General features: G+C 49.2%; 12 protein-coding genes across 12 annotated transcripts; 4 read left to right on the forward strand and 8 right to left on the reverse strand.

Moving 5' to 3' along the window:
- Nucleotides 1-34: 34 nt before the first annotated feature.
- On the forward strand, nucleotides 35-2,292 carry EJ05DRAFT_461881 (electron transfer flavo protein-ubiquinone oxidoreductase-like protein). Its single transcript, XM_033742664.1, has 3 exons — nucleotides 35-1,979; nucleotides 2,027-2,093; nucleotides 2,144-2,292. The coding sequence occupies exons 1-3, from the start codon at nucleotides 187-189 to the stop codon at nucleotides 2,174-2,176; spliced, it is 1,893 nt and encodes a 630-aa protein (XP_033603701.1). The 5' UTR covers nucleotides 35-186; the 3' UTR covers nucleotides 2,177-2,292.
- On the reverse strand, nucleotides 2,098-2,643 carry EJ05DRAFT_257673 (uncharacterized protein). Its single transcript, XM_033740232.1, has 2 exons — nucleotides 2,382-2,643; nucleotides 2,098-2,331 (listed from the first exon to the last, which is right to left on the reverse strand). Exons 1-2 carry the CDS (start codon nucleotides 2,603-2,605, stop codon nucleotides 2,244-2,246), a joined length of 312 nt encoding a protein of 103 aa, XP_033603702.1. The 5' UTR covers nucleotides 2,606-2,643; the 3' UTR covers nucleotides 2,098-2,243.
- A 361-nt stretch (nucleotides 2,644-3,004) lies between these two features.
- EJ05DRAFT_497803 (uncharacterized protein) lies at nucleotides 3,005-4,642 on the forward strand (the record flags this gene model as incomplete). Its single annotated transcript, XM_033746590.1, has 7 exons — nucleotides 3,005-3,062; nucleotides 3,196-3,324; nucleotides 3,375-3,380; nucleotides 3,441-3,601; nucleotides 3,935-4,011; nucleotides 4,063-4,159; nucleotides 4,211-4,642. 7 exons carry the CDS (start codon nucleotides 3,005-3,007, stop codon nucleotides 4,640-4,642), a joined length of 960 nt encoding a protein of 319 aa, XP_033603703.1.
- Nucleotides 4,643-5,007: 365 nt separating this feature from the next.
- On the reverse strand, nucleotides 5,008-6,452 carry EJ05DRAFT_473789 (uncharacterized protein). Its single transcript, XM_033743469.1, has 2 exons — nucleotides 6,013-6,452; nucleotides 5,008-5,927 (listed from the first exon to the last, which is right to left on the reverse strand). Exons 1-2 carry the CDS (start codon nucleotides 6,200-6,202, stop codon nucleotides 5,278-5,280), a joined length of 840 nt encoding a protein of 279 aa, XP_033603704.1. The 5' UTR covers nucleotides 6,203-6,452; the 3' UTR covers nucleotides 5,008-5,277.
- Nucleotides 6,453-6,595: 143 nt separating this feature from the next.
- On the forward strand, nucleotides 6,596-8,509 carry EJ05DRAFT_530803 (cysteine proteinase; the record flags this gene model as incomplete). The annotated part of the gene is made up of 1 exon (XM_033748984.1): nucleotides 6,596-8,509. The coding sequence occupies one exon, from the start codon at nucleotides 6,596-6,598 to the stop codon at nucleotides 8,507-8,509; it is 1,914 nt and encodes a 637-aa protein (XP_033603705.1).
- A 1,501-nt stretch (nucleotides 8,510-10,010) lies between these two features.
- Nucleotides 10,011-11,629, forward strand: EJ05DRAFT_508434 (kinase-like protein; the record flags this gene model as incomplete). The annotated part of the gene is made up of 2 exons (XM_033748009.1): nucleotides 10,011-11,518; nucleotides 11,569-11,629. Exons 1-2 carry the CDS (start codon nucleotides 10,170-10,172, stop codon nucleotides 11,627-11,629), a joined length of 1,410 nt encoding a protein of 469 aa, XP_033603706.1. The 5' UTR covers nucleotides 10,011-10,169.
- Nucleotides 11,630-11,659: 30 nt separating this feature from the next.
- On the reverse strand, nucleotides 11,660-12,106 carry EJ05DRAFT_483640 (uncharacterized protein; the record flags this gene model as incomplete). The annotated part of the gene is made up of 1 exon (XM_033745275.1): nucleotides 11,660-12,106. The coding sequence occupies one exon, from the start codon at nucleotides 12,104-12,106 to the stop codon at nucleotides 11,660-11,662; it is 447 nt and encodes a 148-aa protein (XP_033603707.1).
- A 218-nt stretch (nucleotides 12,107-12,324) lies between these two features.
- Nucleotides 12,325-12,669, reverse strand: EJ05DRAFT_497808 (uncharacterized protein; the record flags this gene model as incomplete). The annotated part of the gene is made up of 1 exon (XM_033746591.1): nucleotides 12,325-12,669. The coding sequence occupies one exon, from the start codon at nucleotides 12,667-12,669 to the stop codon at nucleotides 12,325-12,327; it is 345 nt and encodes a 114-aa protein (XP_033603708.1).
- Nucleotides 12,670-13,057: 388 nt separating this feature from the next.
- On the reverse strand, nucleotides 13,058-13,553 carry EJ05DRAFT_483641 (uncharacterized protein; the record flags this gene model as incomplete). Its single annotated transcript, XM_033745276.1, has 2 exons — nucleotides 13,058-13,237; nucleotides 13,296-13,553. 2 exons carry the CDS (start codon nucleotides 13,551-13,553, stop codon nucleotides 13,058-13,060), a joined length of 438 nt encoding a protein of 145 aa, XP_033603709.1.
- Nucleotides 13,554-16,008: 2,455 nt separating this feature from the next.
- On the reverse strand, nucleotides 16,009-17,332 carry EJ05DRAFT_257920 (uncharacterized protein). Its single transcript, XM_033740237.1, has one exon. The coding sequence runs from the start codon at nucleotides 17,157-17,159 to the stop codon at nucleotides 16,191-16,193; it is 969 nt and encodes a 322-aa protein (XP_033603710.1). The 5' UTR covers nucleotides 17,160-17,332; the 3' UTR covers nucleotides 16,009-16,190.
- On the reverse strand, nucleotides 16,992-19,522 carry EJ05DRAFT_257887 (uncharacterized protein). The gene is made up of 6 exons (XM_033740236.1): nucleotides 18,811-19,522; nucleotides 18,579-18,750; nucleotides 17,995-18,528; nucleotides 17,570-17,922; nucleotides 17,195-17,502; nucleotides 16,992-17,119 (listed from the first exon to the last, which is right to left on the reverse strand). Exons 1-5 carry the CDS (start codon nucleotides 19,257-19,259, stop codon nucleotides 17,247-17,249), a joined length of 1,764 nt encoding a protein of 587 aa, XP_033603711.1. The 5' UTR covers nucleotides 19,260-19,522; the 3' UTR covers nucleotides 16,992-17,119; nucleotides 17,195-17,246.
- Nucleotides 19,523-19,912: 390 nt separating this feature from the next.
- Nucleotides 19,913-22,393, reverse strand: EJ05DRAFT_497810 (uncharacterized protein; the record flags this gene model as incomplete). The annotated part of the gene is made up of 5 exons (XM_033746592.1): nucleotides 19,913-19,959; nucleotides 20,021-20,655; nucleotides 20,701-20,804; nucleotides 20,890-21,213; nucleotides 21,260-22,393. The coding sequence occupies 5 exons, from the start codon at nucleotides 22,391-22,393 to the stop codon at nucleotides 19,913-19,915; spliced, it is 2,244 nt and encodes a 747-aa protein (XP_033603712.1).
- Between the last annotated feature and the right edge of the window lie 373 nt (nucleotides 22,394-22,766).

The raw sequence follows: 22,766 nt of genomic DNA on the forward strand, positions 1-22,766 counted from the left end.
ATTGGAGGGGAAAGCTGGCTCTTCTCCAAGTTTACCGATATCACCATCAGGGCCATTGCTCGACCTCGGGCTAAAGACTTAGGACCCACAGCATTCTAAGCATGCTCACAAAGTAGCTTTCTCTCGCACGCCTCTTGCCTGGTGATCCACATGTCCTTTGCTTCTCTATTGTGACCGCTTGTAGCTATGGCTTCAAGACGCGCGTGCACGCCTCTGCTGAGCCGATCCTGCGCGAAGTCCATACCACGATTCGGAAGCTTGCCCACAGCACCTACAGCTCGTTCCGCCAGAGCTACTACTATTCGCAATTACGAACCACGGCGTCATCTGTCGAGACAATGCCGATTCTTCTCATCTACTACCGCTCGAAAACTCGCCGAGGCTCACGAGCAAACTTTCGACCCTAAGCAGCAAGAACGCGAGAGCGATGAGGTAGATGTCTGCATTGTGGGAGGAGGTCCAGCAGGGTTGAGTGCTGCTATCCGTCTCAAGCAATTGGCGAACGAAGCTGGCAATGAAGAGTTCCGCGTGATTGTACTTGAAAAGGCTGGAGAGATTGGCGATCACATTGTATCAGGCAATGTTATGGAGCCATCAGCCATCAAGGAGTTACTTCCAGATTGGCTCTCAGAAGACAATCCAAATCGATTTGAGAGGGTCACCCCGGCGACAAAAGATCAAATGAAATTCCTCACAAAGAACAGTGCGATCCCGCTTCCAAAGCCGCCTCAGATGAACAATCATGGGAATTACATAATAAGCCTGAACGAGTTCACGAAGTGGTTAGGAGAGCGCGCAGAAGAGTTAGGAGTCGAGATATATCCAGGATTTGCTGGAGCAGAGCTTCTATACACCGATGATGGGGCAGCTGTGAAGGGTGTGGCTACAAATGACCTCGGTATATCTAGACAAGGCAAGGCCAAGGACTCATTCGAACGTGGCATGGAGTTTCATGCCAAAGTGACTCTTCTTGGAGAAGGTGCCCACGGCAGCTTGACGAAACAGGTTGTTAAGAAGTATGACCTCAGGAGAGATAGTCAACACCAGACATATGCCTTGGGTATCAAAGAGGTTTGGGAAATCGAACCAGAGAAGTTTCAGTCAGGACTGATTGTCCATTCTATGGGCTATCCACTACCTAGTGATACTTATGGAGGTGGCTGGATGTACCACTTTGGAGAGAACCTGGTCAGCATTGGCTTAGTAACTGCTCTGGATTACCCAAACCCCTGGCTGGCACCATATGGCGAATTTCAAAAGATGAAGCACCATCCTTTGTATAAGAGCACGCTTGAGGGTGGGAAATGTATCTCGTACGGCGCCAGGACACTCGTGGAAGGCGGCTTTCAATCAATACCAAAGGTCGCGTTTCCCGGTGGTGCATTGATTGGTGACACTGCAGGCTTCGTAAATGTCCCAAAGATAAAGGGCACACATAACGCCATGCGCTCTGGCATGTTGGCTGCCGAAGCTGCTTATGAAGCCATCACAACCGATGACGAGGGTGATATCTTCCTCTTCAAATATGAGGATACCCTTCGCGAATCCCCAATCTGGAAGGAACTTAAGCAAGTTCGGAACATGAGGCCTTCGTTCCATGGCCCGCTTGGCCTCTATGGTGGTGTCCTGTATTCTGGGCTTGAAGCCTATCTTTTCAGGGGCAAGACACCGTGGACATTGAAACACGGCAAACCAGACCATGCCGCCACCAAAACCGCTGATCAGTGCCAGAAAATCGAGTACCCTAAACCAGATGGAAAGATCAGCTTCGATATTCTGACAAGTGTGAGCAGAAGTGGCACAAATCACGAGGAAGACCAGCCCGTACACCTACAGGTAAAAGACTGGGACAAGCACGCACAGATGGAATGGCCAAAGTACAAAGGGATTGAGAACAGATTTTGCCCAGCTGGTGTATATGAATATGTTGAAGACGAAACACGAGATCTAGGTGTGAGGTTCCAGATCAATGCGCAAAAGTATGTATCACTTTGTCCCACGCCGAGACATGCTGACACCGCTATAGCTGCGTGCACTGCAAGACATGTGATATAAAGGTCCCTGACCAGGATATAAATTGGGCTGTTCCTCAGGTAAGGCTCTCGAGAATAGACGTGTGGGAGAACAACTAATGATAGAATAGGGCGGTGAAGGACCCAAATACGTTATGACATAACGTCTACTCGTCCTCAGCTTGCTTTTCGTTGTATATATTCCATATGCACTGTACATAAGAAATGCATTTACACTTGAGCCTCTTCTTGTCTGAGGGGAGTTATTATCGAGACAGTGGGTTGTTCATCAACAGCTTGACATGTACGAAAATTGCTCCTGAAGCATGTCAGACCTTGCCTTGCCTTGAACATGTGGCCCTACTTTACCGCTGAGCACTAAATGATGACCGAGAACTCATGCTGATCGCTTGAGAATGATATTTCCTTGTAAATCTACACAGGATACAGGCCTCAGACAACCATCGACACACACGATTCTTGAATGTAGAGCTGCAAGCCTGGCTACAAGGCTTCAAACAGAAGTGATATGCGTGCCAGCTCAGCCAAAACACCGGAAATGCTGCGACAGGGCGAATGCATAGCAGCAACATGGAGCCACGGGCTGAATGATTTGGTGCGCAAACGGGCTCATCCCTGCCGAACCTGGAGAGTGAGGCGGTCGCTCGCTCGCTAACCACAGCTTTTTGTCGGCCACTAGCGCCAAATTCCCCGTAGCCTAAGCCGATAGCTCACCAAGTTTCCTCCACCCACGCAACTACTTCAACTCCTTCAACTTCCCTCGTCCACCTCCCTTCTTCTCCTCCTCTTCCTCCTACTCATCATCATCCACTCCGTCGTGAGAGAGCATCTTTGGCCATTCTCATCTCTCACGCCTATCCAGAGGCCTTTCAGCTGTTTACCTTCGGAACTCTGACCCATCAAACCTTCCCACACCGGCTGTTTAAAGGTCGACGCCTCTCGCTCAGCCAGGCTATTTGCAATCTCTCACAATGAGCGCCACCGAAGTATCCTCCACCCGCCTCTATCTGGGCAACCTGCCTCGCACTGGTATGATGCTTCCCGCTATCCTGGATGGATATGGTCACCTTCAATATTTGCGCGTTAGATGAGGACCGTTTGGACCCAGGCCATTAACTCTCCAAATTTGGATAATTGACTTGCTGACTGGAATCTGGAACAGCGACAAAGGCAGACGTTGAGTCCCACTTCCAGAAGCATGGCACTGGCAAAATCACTGAGATCAAACTCATGAATGGCTTCGGCTTTATCGAGTACGAAGACGCTATGGACGCGCGCGATGTTGTTCCTGGTGAGTTGATACGAACATCTCACAACGAGCTCTACTGATATCACCTCTAGCCTTCCGTACGTATTTTGTTGCGAGAGCTAGTTTCTACCTTGGAAATATCTGACCATTAGTGATAGACGGATCGGACTTCATGGGTGAGCGACTCGTCGTTCAATTCGCTCGCGGCTCCCGTGCTCGCAACGAGAACTTCCCCAACCAGGAGCGAGTTACGCCCCGTCCGCGTCGCACCCCGTTCCGGATGGACATTACAGGTCTCTCTACGGACACTTCTTGGCAGGTTAGCATCCTTCTTCCCCGCTTGAACTTGGCCCATCGGAATCACTTTCTTTTCGTCATTTAAACCCATTTTGTCTTTGGCCACTGCCCTGCCAATGTCATGCCTTCAACCTGTTTGGTGGCAACGCTCCTACAAGTCATGTCTGGAAGGCACCTAGGGCTGCCGTCCATGAAAGTTTTCTATCACTCCATGTTTTACAGCAATACCTCATCAAGTCTGAATGGCTGGACATCGGGTCTATTCCATACATGCGTGCCCCGGGTAGACAACACTCCGGCTTTAGCCTGTTTCCATCCGTTAGGTCTGCTAGAATCCCACTCACAGGACATCTAGGACCTCAAGGACTTCGCTCGCCAGAATGGCCTGGACGTCGTCTATTCTGAAGTTGGCCGCGAACGTGATGGCAAGGGGTGAGTTTGCGAAGATCCGAAACATGTATCTGCAGCTAAGCTTTCAAGCAGCTTCGTTGAGTATGAGACTGCCGCCGATTTGAGAAAAGCCGTGGAGATGTTAGACAACCAAGAGTTCAAAACCGCAACTGTCCGTTGCGTTGCCAATGTAAGAGTGTTCGTATGACGACCTCACGGGCACCAACCTAACAATTTGCAGACTCAAGAAGACCGTCGCAGTGACCGCTTCCGTTCTCGTTCCCCCACTGGTGGTCGCCGCCCCTACGGAGCTCCCGGCGATGATTACTATGATCGTCGAGGACCGCCCGGTGGCCGGGCATATTCACCTCGTGCCGACTACCGCCGCCGCAGCCCACCTCCTCGCGACTACTACGATCGCGAACGATATGGTCGTTCTCCTCCCAGAGTTCGTGGACCTCCCGAAGACTACCCCCCGCGTCGCTACCCAGAAGATCCTTACGAGCCCCGTGTCCCTCCCCGTGGTGGATACCGTCCGGACCCGTACGCCAATGGCCACGATCGCGGATACGGGAGGCCTTTGTCACCCCGCGGACGTCCTCGTAGCCCTCCACGTGCAGGTTATGATGACCCTTATGCAGCGCGTGATCCGTACGCTCGTGCTCCCTACTAAGTACATCACCCATGTCATACTGGTTAGTCTGTAGATTCGGACCTTCTAGCTCTTTTCATCATTTATGTGTTTCAAGGGACCTATTGATGTCGCCGCCATGCTTCTCATGGTACGGTCTTGTCGATCTTGTCGATCTTTTCTGTAGATCGATGTGGTTTTCATTTTTTACTGATGACCTTATGTGGACTCTCGACGATGAAGGGAAGGAAGGGAGCCTGGACAACTGCTGCATTGTACACTATACAAAAGTCGATATGTTGATGGGGTCCACATAATACATGCAAGATACCCATATCCTTGATTCAACAGCTGGAAGTAGTGACTTGTACATTCATGATGGGATGTGCTATGTGTGCGTAGACAATCGCCGACTTCCGGTTATCCCGCGTAGGCAAGCTTTTACTAATTTCTAGCGATTGATGGCAGCTATTCACTAATACCACTCTATTCTCAAAATTCTACTGTTTGTAGATCAATTCTAGGAGAAGTAAAGGTTGACCAGCTAGCTACAGCAGTGCTTTCATACAACTGACCAAGTTCGACTGTTCTTCTCAGAGAAAGTCGAAACAAATTGTCATCCAGTAAAAGCATATCATACATGCTTCTCAATACCATCTACCCTGATTACAGGTATCTCACACAACAACCCTGACTTTCCTCCTCAGTAGTCCTTTATGCGCCTCAGACTCCAACCCTCTAACCTGGACCTCGAAATCAAAATCACCCAAGTACTTTATCCTGTTATTAGCAGCCACCTCTTCGGCCGCCGCGCCCACGATATTCACAAAACGAATATCCGCCTCGGACACCTGCACCATACTCGCCTCATCGTTCAATGCCAAACTACGGACAATCTCGCTTGCCAGATCCGCTGGGCTCACACTGCCGTAAATTTCGCCCAAGTACGGCTTCTTCGGACCCGGACTGCTCAGATCCACGTGGTTATTATTGGGCGTCGGCTCTGACGTGTCCTTGCTGATCGGCGTCCGTCGCAGGACGAGGGAGGCGGGCACGAAGATGCTAAGAAGCTCGAATGTGCGCTGTGGGCTGAGCGTGCTGAGAGTCACGGGCTGGGTAGTCGAAGCGGCAGTCTCGGCGGCCTTGACAACGGAGGCACTGATGGAGTCGAGGGGCAGGTCGGCGGCGCGGCCATAGTCCCAGTCGCGCTCCATTGGCGTTTTGAGAGTTGTGAGGGTGCGTAGTTCGGCCCAGGGGATGTAGTCAGCCCAGCGGCGGTGGTACCAAGTGTTGCGCATTATGGAGCGTTTCACGGGGACGATGGAGCCTTGTGTCGTTGTCAGTGGCTGCCTCGATCATTGATTGCAATCAAATGAGACAAATGACGGAGCGAGTACGAAGATTGTACATACCCTTCTTCCCAAATGTCGCGACATTCTTGAGTAGTCGGACGGTAATGAAGTCTGCCTTGTTCGTGTCCGTCTTCTTCCCGCGAGTCTGCTGCTGTTGGAAGGGGAGCCAAGCCTTGAGGCCATATTCAGAGATTCGTCGTGAGCACGATATGCATTGTGGAAGGAGAGAAGGGCGCGTAAGAGATGCCATCGAAGTTGAATCGCGGTCGTTGGGGTGACGAAGCTCTCATGAAGCTTTGCAAGATATGATCTTTTGGGAGAAAGTTGCGGGTAGCGCGTATAATTGAGCACGATAGGCGTACAGCGATGCCCGCGGTCAGCTCCCGCTCTGGGCACCTCCGCTGACCGCCGACACTGGCCGGAAGCGCTAGACAGTGGACGGAGGCATATATGCCGTGGTAATAGTGAAAGGGAGTTGTGAGCTGTCTGTGCCCTGCCTGGTCTCCTCCAATGGCAGTTACAGGTTTTCAAAGTTTCACTTTGCCTGTGTCTGTATCAATCGTATTGCGCTGCTTCATTCTGTGGTAACACAGCGCCACTGGCCAATTTCGGAAACGTAATCGCATCCAAACCTCGCATCGCCATGCCGGACAAGCCTCTCACAATCGCAACATACGCTGCTGGTGCCTCCCTAGCAGCCATCACCCTCGTGTACGTCTTCGGCCCTACATTCTTCCTCGACGAAGAGAGTTCCAGCGCGAACCGCAAGAAAGGCGTTGTCGGCCTTAGTAATCCCGCAAATGACTGCTTCATAAACGCGAACCTACAAGCTCTTGCGGGGCTCCCCGAGCTTCGATTATATTTAATCCGAGAGACACATAGGAGGAAACTCGATGGCGACGTGCTGTACGCGGTAGATCCAGCCGGTCGCTATGAAGACGAGCACAAACGTGAAATTACGCCGTGGAAGCTGGAGGGACTGCAAAAGGGCGTGGTGACACAGGGACTGAAAGATGTGCTTGACAGGCTGAATGAAAGGCCGATATATAAGAAGACAATATCCGCACAGAGCTTCATCGGGATCTTGGAAAGGGCGTTTCAGACTAGGATCAGCCGGCAGCAGCAGGATGCGCAGGAATTCTTGCAAGTGGTTACTGAGAGACTATGCGACGAGTATCATGCTGGTATAAAGGCAAGGCGGAAAGCGAAGAAGCTAAATACTGGTACTTCGTCGGCTGAAAAGAAGGAGGAAGACGAGGACACCAAGGAAGTAGCAGACTCACAGTCCGAGGTTGTGCTGGAAAAGAGCACAAACCAGCCAGACGCCTTTGGTAAAGAGACGGAGAAGCACCAAGAGGAAGATCAGGAGAAAAATGTTGAAGATGACGAAGAAGGGTTCCCGTTCGAGGGCAAGATGGAATCAATCATCGAGTGCCAAACATGTCATTTCCGGCCGAAGCCCTCCGTTTCAACTTTTGTCACGCTCACGCTCAGTGTCCCGCAAAAAACATCGGCTACTCTGAACAACTGTTTTGATGGTCTAATGAAAGTTGAGCACATAGACGATTACAAGTGCGACTACTGTCGACTCGATCATGCTTTGAAGTCCAAGCGGAAGCTGCTATCAGCTGTCTCCACGCAGGAGGTGAAGGCCACAATACAATCAGATATCGATAAGCTTGAGCAAGCTTTAGAGAAAGACCCAGAGAGGCCACCGGAGGACGTGGAGTTGCCAGACTCGAAATTGGCCCCAAAGACACGCATCGAAAGACACGTACGGATATCAGAGTTTCCAAAGATACTCGCGATACATCTGTCTCGATCGCTGTACTCTGCAACGACTCTCTCTACGAAGAATATGGCCAAAGTCACATTCCCTGAAAGTCTACCTCTAGGTGGACTTCTGGATCAAAAGCGATATCGGCTTCTGGGAACTGTAACTCATAAAGGAGGCCATAACTCAGGTCATTATGAATCATTTCGCCGTCAGATAACATCTCCACCGTACTCAACACCTCACTCGTTCGGTCAAGACGGTGTCTATAGCATACAACCAAGCCCTAATCCTTCTATTGCAGCTAGCCCTTATTCTACCACTCCAACTCTCAGGCCAACAAACGGTACAGATGTACCACCGACCTCGGATCCAACCACATTACCCTCTCCTCTTTCCCCTGTGAAGTCACGCGATTCAACTGCCCCTTCATCTGTATCAACGCGCTCGTCATCCACGCAGCAAACTCCCAGACCATCAGCTTCGTTAACAAAGGAGTCATCTGACTCAGCTCATCCCCGAGTAAGTGAGTCGTCACTACGGCCACCGACTGTCACATCACTAGCTACCTCAGAACCCAAAACCCCCAGCTCAAAGACACCTTCAATTGTCGATATCAAGAATCTGAAGCCCAAGTCGAGGAAGAAACAGCCACTCAATCGATGGTGGCGGATTAGTGATGAGAAGATCAAGGAATGTAAGACTAGTGAGGTACTGGCCATGCAAAAGGAGGTGTATCTATTATTCTATGAGCTCGATAAGCGGACCGACGAAGAAACGTGAGCTTGGTGCGTTATATAATCGTTATTCGGGGGTTGGTGGCTGTTTTCATGCTTCCGGAGTGGGTGAAGCAATTGCGGGTGATACTGACGTGGAGCGGCATCTTTCATTGGCTTCTATGTTTACATGTTTATTTCAAAGATCAGGAAATGTACAGCTAGCCTGTTATATATCTCAAGACGTATGCCACCGAACGTCTCTGTACTGTAGGGTAGATGAAGCTTGATATCAGAGATTTCTCCAAAAATCTGGTGAATCTGCGAAAAGCCAAAAGAAAGCCAAAACAAAAGCGTGTACAGGGGAATTGATCCCCTGACGTTCCGCTCCTTCTGATTTAGGGATCCCAGATTCTGCCCTAAGATACTTTATAGGGTGTTGGGAAACCATTGTTTAACCCACTGAGCCTTCTGACCGAATATAATATGACAAGATTAATTTTGCTTTATAAAGGGCCGTTAATACGTCTTCGACGGACTCGAGAGGACTTTCGTGCTTGGCACCTTGAACAGACTGTGTGCATGGTACCACAAGTTGCTACCCCCTGGAATTGAGAATGGCTTGTTTCACGTCGTGTGCTGTAATATACAAGCTTCACTCCATTTTTTCTCACCGGCGTTCCGCGAACGGATATTCGGTACGTAGCCGTTCAATCCACCCACATACCACCAAAAGACTGGTTTATACGTGCCCGGGTATAGTACATCCGGCCTCTCCCTGGGCGAGATCGACGATACTATTTACGCATAGTCGGAACTGTCGAGCCTTCACATCAATTCTCTGTACTTTGTTCTCCCCCCTACATACATCCCTTGGCATAATATCTCGCCACCCCACTGTGTTTCGAAACGCATGCTCTATTTCCTGTCGGTTCAGGTATTAATTCACCCGCCCTTGAGCTACCCCCTGTCTGACATACGCTCACACTAACGTTCACGCCCAGGCTTTGACTCGTAAACTTCCTCATAACCTATATTCTGTGACGCCCTACACGCCTAAACGTCTTCGAAATATGATGATGGGCAAACACCGGCGTTACACCGCAAATACCGATTCCATCGAGTAATAAGTCGTGACTTTAGAAAGCTTACCACTCGGGTCAATGGGCTGTGGGAGAATGGAAGAGACTATTAAGCGTTTAGGGGTATAGAGACCAGGTCGATAGGAGCCTCTGATACGAGCTGTGGTGTTTGTAGGGAGAGGAACTACAATGGTTCCAAGGTATGAGATATATATCCGGATACAGGGCAGATGCGTCAAGGGCGCCTATATGATCATCAAGAAGTCCAAGCTGTGGTGTAATGCACTTTGTTCGTATGGGATACTGTGCATAGTGATTATAAAGGGCTATTACCGGGGACAAACTGCCCGCACCCACGTCCCAATTCGGGTCGTCGATACAGCCACGTTGACTCAGCAAAATCTTACTCGGCTCAACCTCGGCTCAATACGCTTACGATTGCACCGCCTCAACTCACGCTTGCTCACGGACACCTCAAACCTGGCCCTGACATTACAATGCTAGGCAGTTGCTCATTGCGGCGGTGACTCGCTATATCCGTCATAATCTTCACGTGATCTAGTTGCCAAGCAAAACGTGAGCTTGGTCGCTCCAGTCAACGCCCATAACCTGCGAACTGCGGCTCAATTTCGACTTTAAATCCCCATGGCCACCACGACCAGGACTCTATGTCAATCATGGTCCATCAGTTGGACGCGCCGCGCCTACCATGAAGATCACTGGAAGCCCAGCGAAGAACCTCGACGACGTCGCCTACCCATCATTGCACATTCTTCTCACATGCAGTGGCACATCGCGATTACTTTCGAAGGGTCACTGCACTCAGACAGGATCTCACGGGCAAACATAACCCAGAGACGGGAGGATTTTGAGGATCTTTGTTCTTGCCTCGACTTCGAAAATTTGCAACTCCTGGACGATACTGTAACGGAGCTGCTCATCAAGCGCAAAGACGACACCACGCCACCCTACTACGATGAGGACGAGATCGTAGTTCCTAAACGTAGCCTGCCGTTGAGGAAGAAGCCACTTGCCGAAAGCGAGTATCATTCAGTCTCCGCTGATCTACGGCTTTACGTACGAGAAGACCCGTTCCGCGTGCGCTTTCCGCCGCTTGATTGTACCACCGGCGTCCCGACTGTGGAATATTCAAGAATTACAACAATACGTGAACTGAGCGCCGGGGTACATGAGGTACGCATCACAGGTCATGCCGGATCTTATGTTTTCAAAGAAGTGGATAGGCCGCTCTACAATCCAAGAGACAGTGCAGTTCTGGATCAGGAGTTGGAGAACCTGGAAAAGTTCCGCGGGGTGGAGAATGTGGCACAGTTGATCGCTGCCATTGTTTCCTCCAATCCGTATCAAACCTCTCAAGCCAGCAAAACCGATTCCCACAAGGAAACCGATTTTACCAAGACCGTGGACATACATGACTCAGTCTTCTTGCGAGGCATCCTTCTTGAATACTATCCAAATGGTACGCTGGAAGAAATGTTGAAAAATGCACAGAACGCTTCACTATCAGTAGCTCGGCCCTGGCTCAAGTGGGCCTTTCAAATTGCTAATGCACTGGCATGTCTACATGGGCGGGGTGTAGCTCATATGGATATCAAACCATCAAATATCCTCATAAGTGCGACTGATGACGCTGTGATTACGGATGTGAGTGGAGTCGGCGGTGTAACTCGAGAATGGCTAGCTCCTGAAATGCTCGATATGCTTGATCCATTGTCTGAGAGTATGGGGTCACGAATGCGGAACGATATCTGGGCACTTGGGAGCCTTCTTCTACAAATGGCAAATGCTGCTTGTATAGGAAAGGAGCAACTTCATTGCATTGGAATCAGCGCTACAGTAGAGAACCCCTCTTTACGACCTTCTGCTCAAAGCTTGGTCTCCAACCTAATCGAACTCGGCACTGGGCGAGCATTGGAAAGAGGTGAAGACAATGAAATAGAGCCTAAGTGTCAAGTGTTCGGGCGAGTCTGTACGTTTGTACTGCTCTTGTCAATTTCTGTAGGGGATCTCGATTCATTCATAGTACTATCCTCAAAACGCCTCAAGACATGCAATTCTCGTATCTCCCTCTTTCCAAACCATGAATTCGAAACAATCCAAACAGTCTTGTAACTTCAACTGAATATGCTGAAATCGACGAAACGCCGGTTACTCTGTGCTGTTCGTTCTACGGTGTGCTTCCGAAGTATACGAAGTGTTAGAAATGCCTTTAACATCAACTCCTCATATCCTGCAAGTCGCACGAAAGTACCATCACCCTTTATATAACCCACATGAGCATCTTCTTCTTTCTCATCGAGCTCATCATCACTACTATTGTCCTCGTCGCTAGACTCGCATGTATCGGGTACAATGAACGCCAGGTCTTTAGCGGTGGGCTCCTTATCGTCGGAAGAGGCCTCTACACTTGAATCAGCCTCGCTAACATCGTCGTCGATATTCTGGCTATCATCGTCTCTATCATTCTCATCACGGATCCTATCCAAGCTGAAGTTGTCCCAATCATCTTCCTCCATCTCACTATCCAAATCAGAGAACTGGTCACGTCGCTGGGCGGACATTATTATTTGAACAGAATTTGGTTATGCGTCGATTGGAAACTAAATTCACTGGGCTAATAGCTCTAACTTAGATGTAGGCCGTCAAAACGCGAAGGGGTCGTTTGGATGAAAGGTCCAAATTCAGGACCCTGATTGATTAGACACGAAGGGGGCCAAGAATCAGACCACTGTGTGAGGCTGTCTACTTAGACCCATATTAGCCGCGGCAACTGCTCCGATCAGGCTTTGACGATCCGAGGATAGGTCGAAATCATGGAGTTGAACGAGATCTCTGTCTCGTGAACCCCTATGAAGATTGTGTGAAGTGCCTCCCAGCGCGTGTACTGACAGGGCGAAATCTTTGATGGATCTGGAAGGGTTGATGTATATTGTTGCGCCTCGTCGGTCGGCGATGAGTCTGCACTTATAGATGCCGTGCACTTGCTTCGGAGAAAGTGTCGAATTTGCTCAAGATTCTCGCTGAAATGAACAGCTTTTGTGGAAGTACTAGACGAAGTAGAAGGCCGTAGAGGGGATTTTACAGCCTCACCTGATTTCTTGCGAACAAGTTTTAAATGTGACATGATGATGAGAACCAACCTTAAAGCATTGTGAGATGAGCAGAGTGCTCTGGCTTAAATATGGTTTCACTCCGCCCTGCTTTCAAATATGCGCTTACCCGGACGTTGAAAGGATGCCACTATTCGACCAATCAGGCGGTTTGTGGTGGCAGTGCATATCTGACGGGGGCCCGAAAATGGGACCTTTCGAATATTCAGCTCGGGGTAATTATTGAGTCAAGCTACAACACCAATTCGACTTAATTAGTTTCAAAGCCTGGTTTGACTCAACGTGGTGGATGAGGCAGGATCAGAAAGTGACTTAGACCTATGAATATGAACCTGTGTAACTTGATTGTGCTGTCACACTGACTAAATAAATGCGAGGAATGACCTGGTTATAGATCTTTAACTACATGAACTCCTTCGCCATAAGAATTTCCGGCTCATTATCTTTAACATTTTGTTGACTTGCCAACAAGAGTCGTTTTTGCAAATCCGGCAAGAATCGTTTCTGTAAATCCATCACCTTTCCCATAATACCCCCAAGGACGTAGACGTGAAGAGGTCTAGTTGTGAGTCGACAGATACGCTGCATGTCCCCGTAATAGTAATACAATGCCAATCTGATCATCAGCAAGGCCTCTTACTCTTACGATCAACATAAGATGTGGCACTCCACATGTAAAATCGCAGTTCGTGTTACCGCATGTATATCTATAGACTGTGTTTGTGGTGAGGAACCTCCGCTCGATTTGAAATTCGAAGAAGAGGAGATCATGCATAACCTGGCAAAAGTTATTTCCTGGTAGGCAGCTTTCGATGACGGATGACTGAGAGGAGCCTTCCAACACCCTATCATCAACAGATGACGCTTCATTGGTGATGAGGCTTTTGCTATCCGCCATTGTAGATGTAAAGAGAAGACGATGCGAGTTGCGAAGAAGAAGCGTGGGAAAGAGTGTTTGAGAGGAGAAGCAGCATGTCTGATAACAGAGATATATAGCATCGAACCGGAGGGGTCTGATTTCAGGGCTACAAGACTTCAAACCGAATCGTCATCATATTCGCAGCCCGGGTCCCAGAACTGGTACCTTCCCTCCCTTACCCTATAGAGAGCTGTTCGAGGTGGTAGGCCTCCCAATATACACGACCCTAGGCTTAACGTACTGCATCTCCAACCTTTGTGTCTCAACAATGCTTTGGGAGGCATCTCTCAACTCGGCATACTTTTGACATCTCCTTAGTTCGGGGTGTTGTCCGGAAGACGCTTTCAAGATTGAGGTCCGATCGTGAAGCTGCGAAGTGCTGCAATCTTTAGAGACAATGGATTAGTGCTGTGAGAATGCCGAAATTTCTAGAGCGAGCTCCAAGTCGTCTAAGATCTGCTCGGCTCTCTAGATCAGGTCATGGAGATTTTCTTCAGCTTCGAGAATCAAGTCTGCGGACAAGTCTGAAAGCAATAACTTGTTGTTACGTGTTTGAGGTTCCATGTGGTAAATGGTCCCAATGTTATTCACAGGATATGTGTGCAAGCTACTAATAGACAGAGAGCTCATCAAGGGAGAGAGCAATTATAACTTACATTGATGAATGTGGTGGTGCCGATGAGGCACCAGTTTTGGAACCTGCTGCTGAAATGCTTGTCCAAGAAGGGCTCCAATACCATACCCCTGTGACTTGGCTCACACGGCGCCGTAAGAGGGATAACATGATCGTTCAAAACACATCTTGCTTGAGTTCTAATTATATTGATCCTGCTTTGGCTAACTACATGATATTTCCTTATTGTTCTCATAGTCACATAGCGTCATTGCCCCATACTACTCACAAAGTCCGGACATTGAGGCCGTAGAGCTAGACGCTTTCGTCCTAGCTTGGGTACGAGTGAGGAATTCTAAGAAAGATTCACTCTTCTTTCCAGCCGGTACGCAATCCTCCACATCATACTCCATCTGCATTTCGTGGAGTTGTTTGCTTAATGCCGCGTGTGCGACGAAATTTCGAAAATGCATTTCTTTGTATAGCTTTTCGTCAACAAGGTCTTGAAGATATAGCATCTCGAATAGGTACATATTGTAATGGCTTGAGGTGTTTAATATCGAAACTTCTGAGAAGTGTTCGCTTTCAGACACCTCCTTTATAACGATGGGGGCCCAAATGCGGAACCTTCGGGGTACCAGAATCGAGTCTTCGTCAGGAGCCGCACTAGAGAGCATAATCAGTAATCGTTGCGCCACAGAGCGCTGGTCAAACCTGTGTCTCCAAATCACTTCATCACCTAGTTGCGACTGCCATGCCACCTCCTAATCCCCGCCAAGCCCTTTGTTGGCTTCACAAGGAACCATGCTATTGAACCAATTTAGCGAGAGCTGCGATGAAAAAGGCAACTCCTACATTAGCCCTTTTGGTAATATATGCACCAACAACGCTTCCGAAAACTAGACTAAGCAAAGAGGTAAACCGATAGTTTCGAGGGCTGTTGGAAGCCTTGTGTAACTTGGCGTCTACTAGAAGGTCAATATATGTTGATGTTGACATCGATGTGAGCTCGGATCTGGAGAATCCCCGAGTTACGACAAATTGAGATGCGGAAGAAAAGGACAAGAAGGAGAGAATGATATATCCAGCTGGACTACCTTAATCAACGGCACATGAGTAGTTGATGACACCGGCAGCCCAAATGAGGGTTGCTTGAGTCAAAGAAGAAACTACGAGCCATATTCGACGTCTACTACTTCCCAGCATTCTTTTAGCTTAACCCGTCGCATAAGCACCGGCAATAAAAAAGGAGAAGCAAGCACCGCTAACACCGTAATGAAGAGCTGTTGGTGCAAGTCCTGTCGCTCCGATGGTAAGATATTTCGTATTACTGATTGGGTTCGAAGCGGAGCAAGAGAAGGCAAGAAACTGATCTATCTTATTAGCAAAACAGCACATTGTGAGAGCAGTACAGACTTACGACAGAAGCATCTTAAACACCATTACTGAAAGTAAAGAACAAGAGCGCAAGCTCAAGATAACCATTCTCGTGGATGCGCTCCTCGAGATGCGACCAATAAATATCCTCTCGACGATGGGCTGGAAATCTGGTCGTCCCCTCTTCAAGGCTAATTTCCAAAGATATCCCTATGCACGATCTGCTACGGACATTCATGGAGATCCTTTAGATCAGGTATGAGCACGGCAGCACCTACAACGCAGATGCTGTAACTTCATAGCAAACCGTGAGGTGTGATCGCGGTATAGCAAGTATCCCTCTATGACTTCACAAGTAAAGAGATGTGTAGTTACGTGTCAATCTTCGTGTTAGTCTCTACACTAGAGTTGAAGGGCTGAAAACGGGACTGATCCAACTGTCTCAAGGGTACCAAAACTGGACCCCAGAACATGTGAAGAAGCACTAACGGAAGCACCGCCTCGACGCGCTCACACGCAGCCACATGGAATGCTTCTTTGCGACCACCTCCTGCGCTTCCAGGTAGGTAGGTAGACATGTAACACGGTGTGCGCATCTCCAGCAGCTGCTGTTCCATCCTCCTTGTTTACATCTCTCGGCCTTCAGCTTGTTCTTCGTCGCGCCGTGCGCGCTTTGAATTCCTCACAGGTGCCGTGTCATTGGCATCCTCGGCCTGCGGACGTTTTGGTCGCGAGGGTGGCTGGACCTCGTCAGGAGCCTGGGCAGTGCTCCTGTCGATTCTGACTAGGTCCAGCGCCATGAGTGTGTCGTACTTGTCGCCGAGTGCTCGTTTCAATGCGTCCTTTGGCAGCTTTTGGAGCTTCTCTTGTGTCGCTTTGACATCCAAGTCCCAGCTACGGTGACGTTTTTCCCACTCTTTCAACGTCTTCGTAAAGCGGACTTCACCGTCGCGACCCCCGTTCCCATTCTCGAGATAATCGAAGTGCCATTTGACGTGTCTATGGTCGTCAGCAGTCAGGACTATCGTTTTTTCCTTCGCTTCGGGGTCCTTTAGGAAGAGGTTTAGCTCTGGACACGCCTTACACCCAGAGGAATAGCACTTGTACACTTCCGCCGGGCGAGCCCAGTCTTCTGGTTTCGACGGCTCTTTGTCCACGGTCTTGGTAATGTAGGCTTCCACGAGCGATTGGAAGCAAGTCTGCACCTCCAGGGAACCTGTATCTACTGATGGAAGCAGTTCTTTCATCAACGACCATAGAACTCCCAGCACTGTATTCTTCTTGGCATTGGAAACCTTGTTTGAAAGCTGCTGCAACAGATTGGAAGCTAGGTCTTCGTCGTGCGCCAATGCTTGGTGGTAGAAATCTCGAATGAGTCCGTCAGTGTTGCCGTGATGCTTTACGTATGCGTAGTAGAGGTCGAAGTCGAACGTCGAGATTGCGAATTTTGAAATAACGCCAAATAGGTTGCGGAGGAATTCCTTCCGGACATTTTTCGGATTCGATAGTTCGAGGAGGAGCTCGACGTTCAGTGCATTCACGAATTCCTTGACTCCTTTGAACCCATCAACAAAGTCCGTGATTGCTTCGTCCATCTTCTTTCTATATATGGGCGATTAGTTCGACTTACCACTAGTTGACAGAGGATGCTAGAACCCAAATACAGAGGAACTCGGATTATCTTACCGCTGTTCTGGTGTGTATTGGATTTTGAGGTCCATAACAATTTCTTTGATTGTGGCAGCGTCTTCCTCTCCCCTGCAATTGTCGCACATATCAAGCGTCTTAATCAGTGTGTCGCTGTACCACTGCTTCCAGTACTCCGCCTTCGCTGGGTCTTTTTGACCGACGCTGTTTCCACGAAACCCGTTGTAGAAATGGGTTAGACTCTTGTAGATACGGCAGAACGTGCCACATTTTATCAAGGACCTGAAGATGCTAGAGAGGACGTGTATGTTAGCAGTATTACCAATCAAGAGTTTACTAATATCAGGGCGAGTCTTACTCGTCTACCTCAACTGGGGGATCTTGGAGATCAATGAGTCCACCAAGTGCAGACCAAGAGTCATAATTCCAGGCGTTGAGAGTTCTTTTCCGCGCTTCCTCGAAGAGAGGCCAATTGCCGAGAAATGCAGCGGTGACTGCAGCATAACCGAGGTACGCATCGTTCGCCGCCCCGGCGGCAAACCCTTGATCCAAGATTATGCGGCAAAGGCGGAGAAGTATTCTTTGCAGCGTCGTCTTGTTGCTGTCGTTGATACCCGCTTGTAAATGCTTCATAACTTTGCCCGCATCTTGAGGAGAATCCGGGTCAAAGAGGGGGGCATACAGGGAGTCTGTCCGTACAATAACAAGCACCTGACATTAAGTGAGCACTGTTAGCATCGGCATGCTTGTGATCTTGCGATGCTTCGACCTCAGAAAGCTTACCATGTCCGAGTAGGTTTCCTCTATGTCACCATGTTGGTTTCCCATATATTCTCCGCCGGCGCGAAAGTCCGGGTCTCTTTCATAGCTGATGGAGTCCAAAAGCGAGGTCTTGTGTATGTCCACCTCTAGTGGAGATAGCTCGAAGCCCTCGAGGCTGCAGACATGGTGCAGATACTTCCGGCAAGTCATGTTGTATTCACCCTCCTCGTCGTTTGGCCAACTCCTGTACTTGTCGAGCTGGGCAAGGAACAGGTAGAATCCGCCGTGCCGGTCACAGCTGTTGGCAAGGCAGCGAACGCGTTGGTAATCGAGGCCTTTCAGGCTAGAAAGACGCAAGTTTCTTGGCGTGTACTGATGATCGAGAGGATAGGCAAGAAAGTCTGGCGGATATTGTAGCGTTTCCCACGGTGACAGGGCTTCTACCAGATTTTGGATCTGAGAATCCAGCACCGAGGCTGAAAGGCGAGGGCACTCGTAATCGATGATGAGGTTATACGTAAGGACCCATCTGTATCCTGTCTGGACTGGCTTGATCTTTGTACTAGTGAGTACTAGGTCGCATTAGAGACAAGAAGATAACTTACCTCATGGGTGACATCTGTATACCAAGCAAGGTAATAGGAACCATACGCTGAGGTCTCAGCCGTAGACAGTTCTAATGAATCTTCCCCGTGCTGCAAGCATACTGTGCCGCCCGTATGTTCTGAAGGAAGGCAGATAACTAGTGTTCCAAACATGCCTGGGCTCTTCTCAGTACTATCCTAGACTGTTAGCCCTTCGTTATAGCGCCATGAGCCGAGACGCATCTCAACCTACTCTTTGTGAGGCTTGAACATGGCTCCTGGTTCGTAGAGAAGGTGCTTGTATAGCTCGGCACGAACATTGGTTCCGGCACCAGCAGGTGGTGGTACTCCAAGCTCTTGAACAACACGCTCGACAAGTTTGTTGACAAAACCATCCCATTGAAGATTCCGGAAGGTGATTCTCTCTGCGCTAATCTGCAACGTCTTTCTCACCGTCTCGTCGACTAGCGTTTCTTGACGCTTGCCAAAGGGTGCCTTATCACTTTTGCTGGCAAGATTTTGAGCTGCTTCTTCCGACAGCGGTACTGCAATAGGCTCTCCGCTATCCACGCAGATGCCTGGGATCGGGCAGGAATCAAGAACACTGCCAGTTGCAAAGGATCCTGCCGCTTTGATTCCGTCGATGCGCTCGAGGAGATTTTGTCGAAAGACTTGCTCTTCTTCGCTCAGTTCTTCCTCCATTTTAGCACCCGAGTTTGAGTCGTAGTCTTGTCTGAGCGTATGAGGAATCGAGGATGCTGTTTCGATGGTAGGAAAGCTAGTTGAATGGAAGGAACAAAGAGTCTTGTTACTTCTCCTGCGGAAGCGGAGAGGATGAGGAAGTGTTGGAGATGTAGCCGAGCGATCGAGGGAGAAGCCAGTTTCCAGGTGAGAGGAAACAGCACAGAGTATTCATGTGCTCTCGTGGTATAACTATTGCGCTAACCAGGATTATCAAGCAGATCTTGACTGTCGGTTTCGAACGCCCTGTTTTGCTGCGGCGCTAGCAGGGATGGTGCTGCAGCGCTTATGTACAATGGCGGCGACTCCCGGGGAACTCAGCGGGGGTAATTCCACCTCGTTGCGTGACCCAATCACTAGCCCCGATCCACAACAGATCCATGGAGGAACAGTGGGGACCCCTGGTGACCCAGAGGTGTGGCTGAACTCGATTGTGGCTGAAGGCACCTCCTCAAGCACGGAGAAAGCATTAAGGTATAGTCCCAAAGCTGATTACAACAGCACTTGAAATTGGCAGATATGGAGAAATCATTTATTTTCTGTAGAATACAATATCTGGCTCTCAAACTCCCCTCAAGTCTAGAAACGAAACAAGAATAGAATCGGGCTGCATCTTAATTATCGCCTTCCATCTCATCCTCATCACTCTCTGAGTCGATTTCTGCAGTGCTCAAGTTAGAATATAGATCCGTTTCAGCGGTATATGTCGCTTCCATACGTACCGATCGGTTCCACTTCAGTTCCTTGAAGAATTCTGATTGGGGTAGATGCCATGACGTGAAAATACTTTGAGGTATCTCCGGACTCGTCGACTCCGTACCCAAGACGCTTGGTGGTGCGTGAGTTGCGCAAGCCAACATCCTCTTTGCCATTCGAACGACCAATAGCATGAATGACGAACTGGATCCCTCGCAATTCGATGAGAATGTAGACGCAGCCGTTGATAATTGGCTTGTTATCAACATCCACGCTCGAAACTCCAAAGTTTTCAAGTGATTTGTCAAATGGAAGAGGAATTCTGTGAGTCGAAAGTTCAGTCCACCCGTCAGCAGTGACTTCTTTGTGATTGAGCCCCTTTGTAGGCTCTACGCCAGAAAGATCCTTGTCTGACTTCAGAATTGTGAGGTCCATTTCCCATTTTCCGTCAGGTGGCTGAGGAATGTAATACGGTATAGACGATATGATGTCCGGGACCTGTGTGCCCTTTTCCCCAATGACCAGCACGCGTTGAGGTTTGTCTGTCTCGCCCACACCAACGTCAGGTGGGTCCTGAGGCAAGCCGTAATTGAATTGAAAATCTTGGATAGTGCTGTGTATATGTGGCTGTTGCTTGAGGCCATCCACCACGTCCTCACCACTTGCAATGTCAGAACACATTCGTAGCACAAGTCTGAAAACTTACCATGAATTTTTCGAATTATGGAATACCGAATACGGTCCTGCCTTACCGTTAAATCTTCTTTGAAACGGCACGGATGACGCTCCTCCGCCAGACGTAGCAATCCACTAGGGAAATCAGTGATTGAGAACTCAACAATGAGGACGACAGACCTTGAGGGTTTTTCCTATACGCTTAGTCCATTCGTTAAACCAGGCGACGCTCCATTCGATCACTCTGTCGAAATGGCGGACCACCTTTCTCTTCGATGTCGTCTGCCAAATTGGATGGCAACACGTAGTTGTTGATCTCAAGCTTATTTTGCTGGCCTGAGCCAAGTATTAGCTTGTACTTTGTAAGGAAAGTCGTTTGCATCCAAATTTCTAAGGTTGTTGTAGACTGGTCGCCGAAAGTAGTTTTTAGCCACTCTGAGGTACGCAGGATGTCATTTACAATCTTGTTAAGATTGCCAAATCCTACCAATTTCGTAGCGCTGGCCGCAGCTTGGTACCTTTCCCAGTAGATTATGGTGATATTCTACCTGAATTAGCAGTAGGTAAAACTTTTGCAATGTGTGACGTACTCCGGTTGCATCTCCAATATCTAACATACCACCATGCTCGGCGTCTTCGAGATACACCCCGAGTCCTCTTCTTTGCTCCACAAGCAATGACTTCAACCGGCCATTAATGGCCGCAGTAGGCTCACTGATGATGTGAACATCAACCTTTCCTTCCCACCCCGATACGTTTTCAATAATCGTTTGGTACTGGTAAGAGATGTTTTCCGGCCATTCTGCTGGAAGTCCAGTGTAAACGCGGAAGTACTGTATATCTGGGTTGGCTGTTTTCGATGAGTCAAAGATTGTGTGAAGAAGCCATTCGATGAATCTCCGATAGATTGCCTTCATTCCAATCTTCTTCTCCTTTTTCCGCTGTACTTGGAAGTGTTCGCTTGCCGGATTCATGGCGAGTTTCTTGTTATCGAAAACGAGCACTTCGCCATCCTTTTCGCACACCACGTCTGTATCCGGCCCGAACTCCAAGTCCCATTCTTCGTCTTCTCCTTTTCGAGCCACAACGCGAGTCCGTATTTGGCTACTACGTGCCGTAGCCGCTCCATTCCAGAAATCGATATCTTCGAGTTCACCGAGGCCAAGCACCCTAGATGCTGTAGTAGTGTAGTTTCCAATGTCGGCCAGCACAATCCCAAGGTTCTCACTCTTTCCCTTAGCTGCGGACTTTGCTCTTGGGCGTGGGACGGTGAAGACTGTTGCGGGATTGGAGCCAGTTGGCCATGAATCATGCGCGGCATCAATGCGTTCCGACTTTCTCACACTCTTCGCGCTTCCTGCTGCATCTTGGAAAGAGCTCAAGCTGTTGATGGCGAGGAATCCATGAGCGCCAGCCTCATTCCCGGTTGCTGTGTTCGCCTCGTTCGATGCCATGAGGCTACTCTCCTGTTTGTCGGGAGTGACTTGCGTTTGCTGCTTCGCCAGCACCTCCAACTCTTCTACAATTGGTGATTTGCGTCCTCTGCCTCTAGCATCCTTTAGTTTGCCCACAACCACTTTACCGGCTTCCAGGCGAGCCGATCTGCCTCTCGATCGTGTTGGCTTGGTCACAGCTTGCGTCGTACGGCTCGGGTTGGAATTCTTCGCAGCGTTTTGAGCCTTTCGGCTGGTCACGCGTTTCCCTTCGACTCTTGTCTTGGCCATCGTGATTGTAGCAGGTGCGAAGAGAAGAGCTCAACTCAAAACGGCAGCGTTGGAAAACGGGATTTGGTCGCTTGTCCAGGTAGTTTAGGGTTTATAACATGAGGTTTTGGAGGCACTTCTGTGCTAACGAAAGAGAAAGTGATAGGATCTTGAAGTGGCAGAGGCGGACCACAATGAGATATAAGTATTGTGCCAGGCTGTGAAGTATGGAGGTCGAGCCCTCGAGATGACGAAGCCGAGATTACTTCTCCAAGCGGATGAAGTTGTTTCGAAAGCTGAGCAATACTCCTGCCCACAGCCTTCTGCTAGGATTTGGACCATGCTTGATGGTACACGATCATCCACTTGATCGTGACACGTCGGCAAACAATGA

The sequence above is a fragment of the Pseudovirgaria hyperparasitica genome (assembly GCF_010093815.1).
Source record: "Pseudovirgaria hyperparasitica strain CBS 121739 unplaced genomic scaffold EJ05scaffold_3, whole genome shotgun sequence".
NCBI lineage: Eukaryota > Fungi > Ascomycota > Dothideomycetes > Acrospermales > Acrospermaceae > Pseudovirgaria > Pseudovirgaria hyperparasitica.

Bases quoted from the DNA above. Each gene is read 5' to 3' on its own strand.
- EJ05DRAFT_257887 (XM_033740236.1), bottom strand. From the start codon at position 19,259: ATGGAGGAAGAACTGAGCGAAGAAGAGCAAGTCTTTCGACAAAATCTC. The intron at 18,529-18,578 runs GTAAGTTATCTT...ACTAGTACAAAG, and splicing joins ATACAGATGTCACCCATGAG to ATCAAGCCAGTCCAGACAGG. The intron at 17,923-17,994 runs GTAAGCTTTCTG...ACTTAATGTCAG, and splicing joins AGGAAACCTACTCGGACATG to GTGCTTGTTATTGTACGGAC.
- EJ05DRAFT_461881 (XM_033742664.1), top strand. From the start codon at position 187: ATGGCTTCAAGACGCGCGTGCACGCCTCTGCTGAGCCGATCCTGCGCG. The intron at 1,980-2,026 runs GTATGTATCACT...ACACCGCTATAG, and splicing joins TTCCAGATCAATGCGCAAAA to CTGCGTGCACTGCAAGACAT. The intron at 2,094-2,143 runs GTAAGGCTCTCG...ATGATAGAATAG, and splicing joins TAAATTGGGCTGTTCCTCAG to GGCGGTGAAGGACCCAAATA.
- EJ05DRAFT_257920 (XM_033740237.1), bottom strand. From the start codon at position 17,159: ATGGACGAAGCAATCACGGACTTTGTTGATGGGTTCAAAGGAGTCAAG.
- EJ05DRAFT_257673 (XM_033740232.1), bottom strand. From the start codon at position 2,605: ATGTTGCTGCTATGCATTCGCCCTGTCGCAGCATTTCCGGTGTTTTGG. The intron at 2,332-2,381 runs GTAAAGTAGGGC...GACATGCTTCAG, and splicing joins TCATCATTTAGTGCTCAGCG to GAGCAATTTTCGTACATGTC.
- EJ05DRAFT_473789 (XM_033743469.1), bottom strand. From the start codon at position 6,202: ATGGCATCTCTTACGCGCCCTTCTCTCCTTCCACAATGCATATCGTGC. The intron at 5,928-6,012 runs GTATGTACAATC...CAACGACACAAG, and splicing joins CGCGACATTTGGGAAGAAGG to GCTCCATCGTCCCCGTGAAA.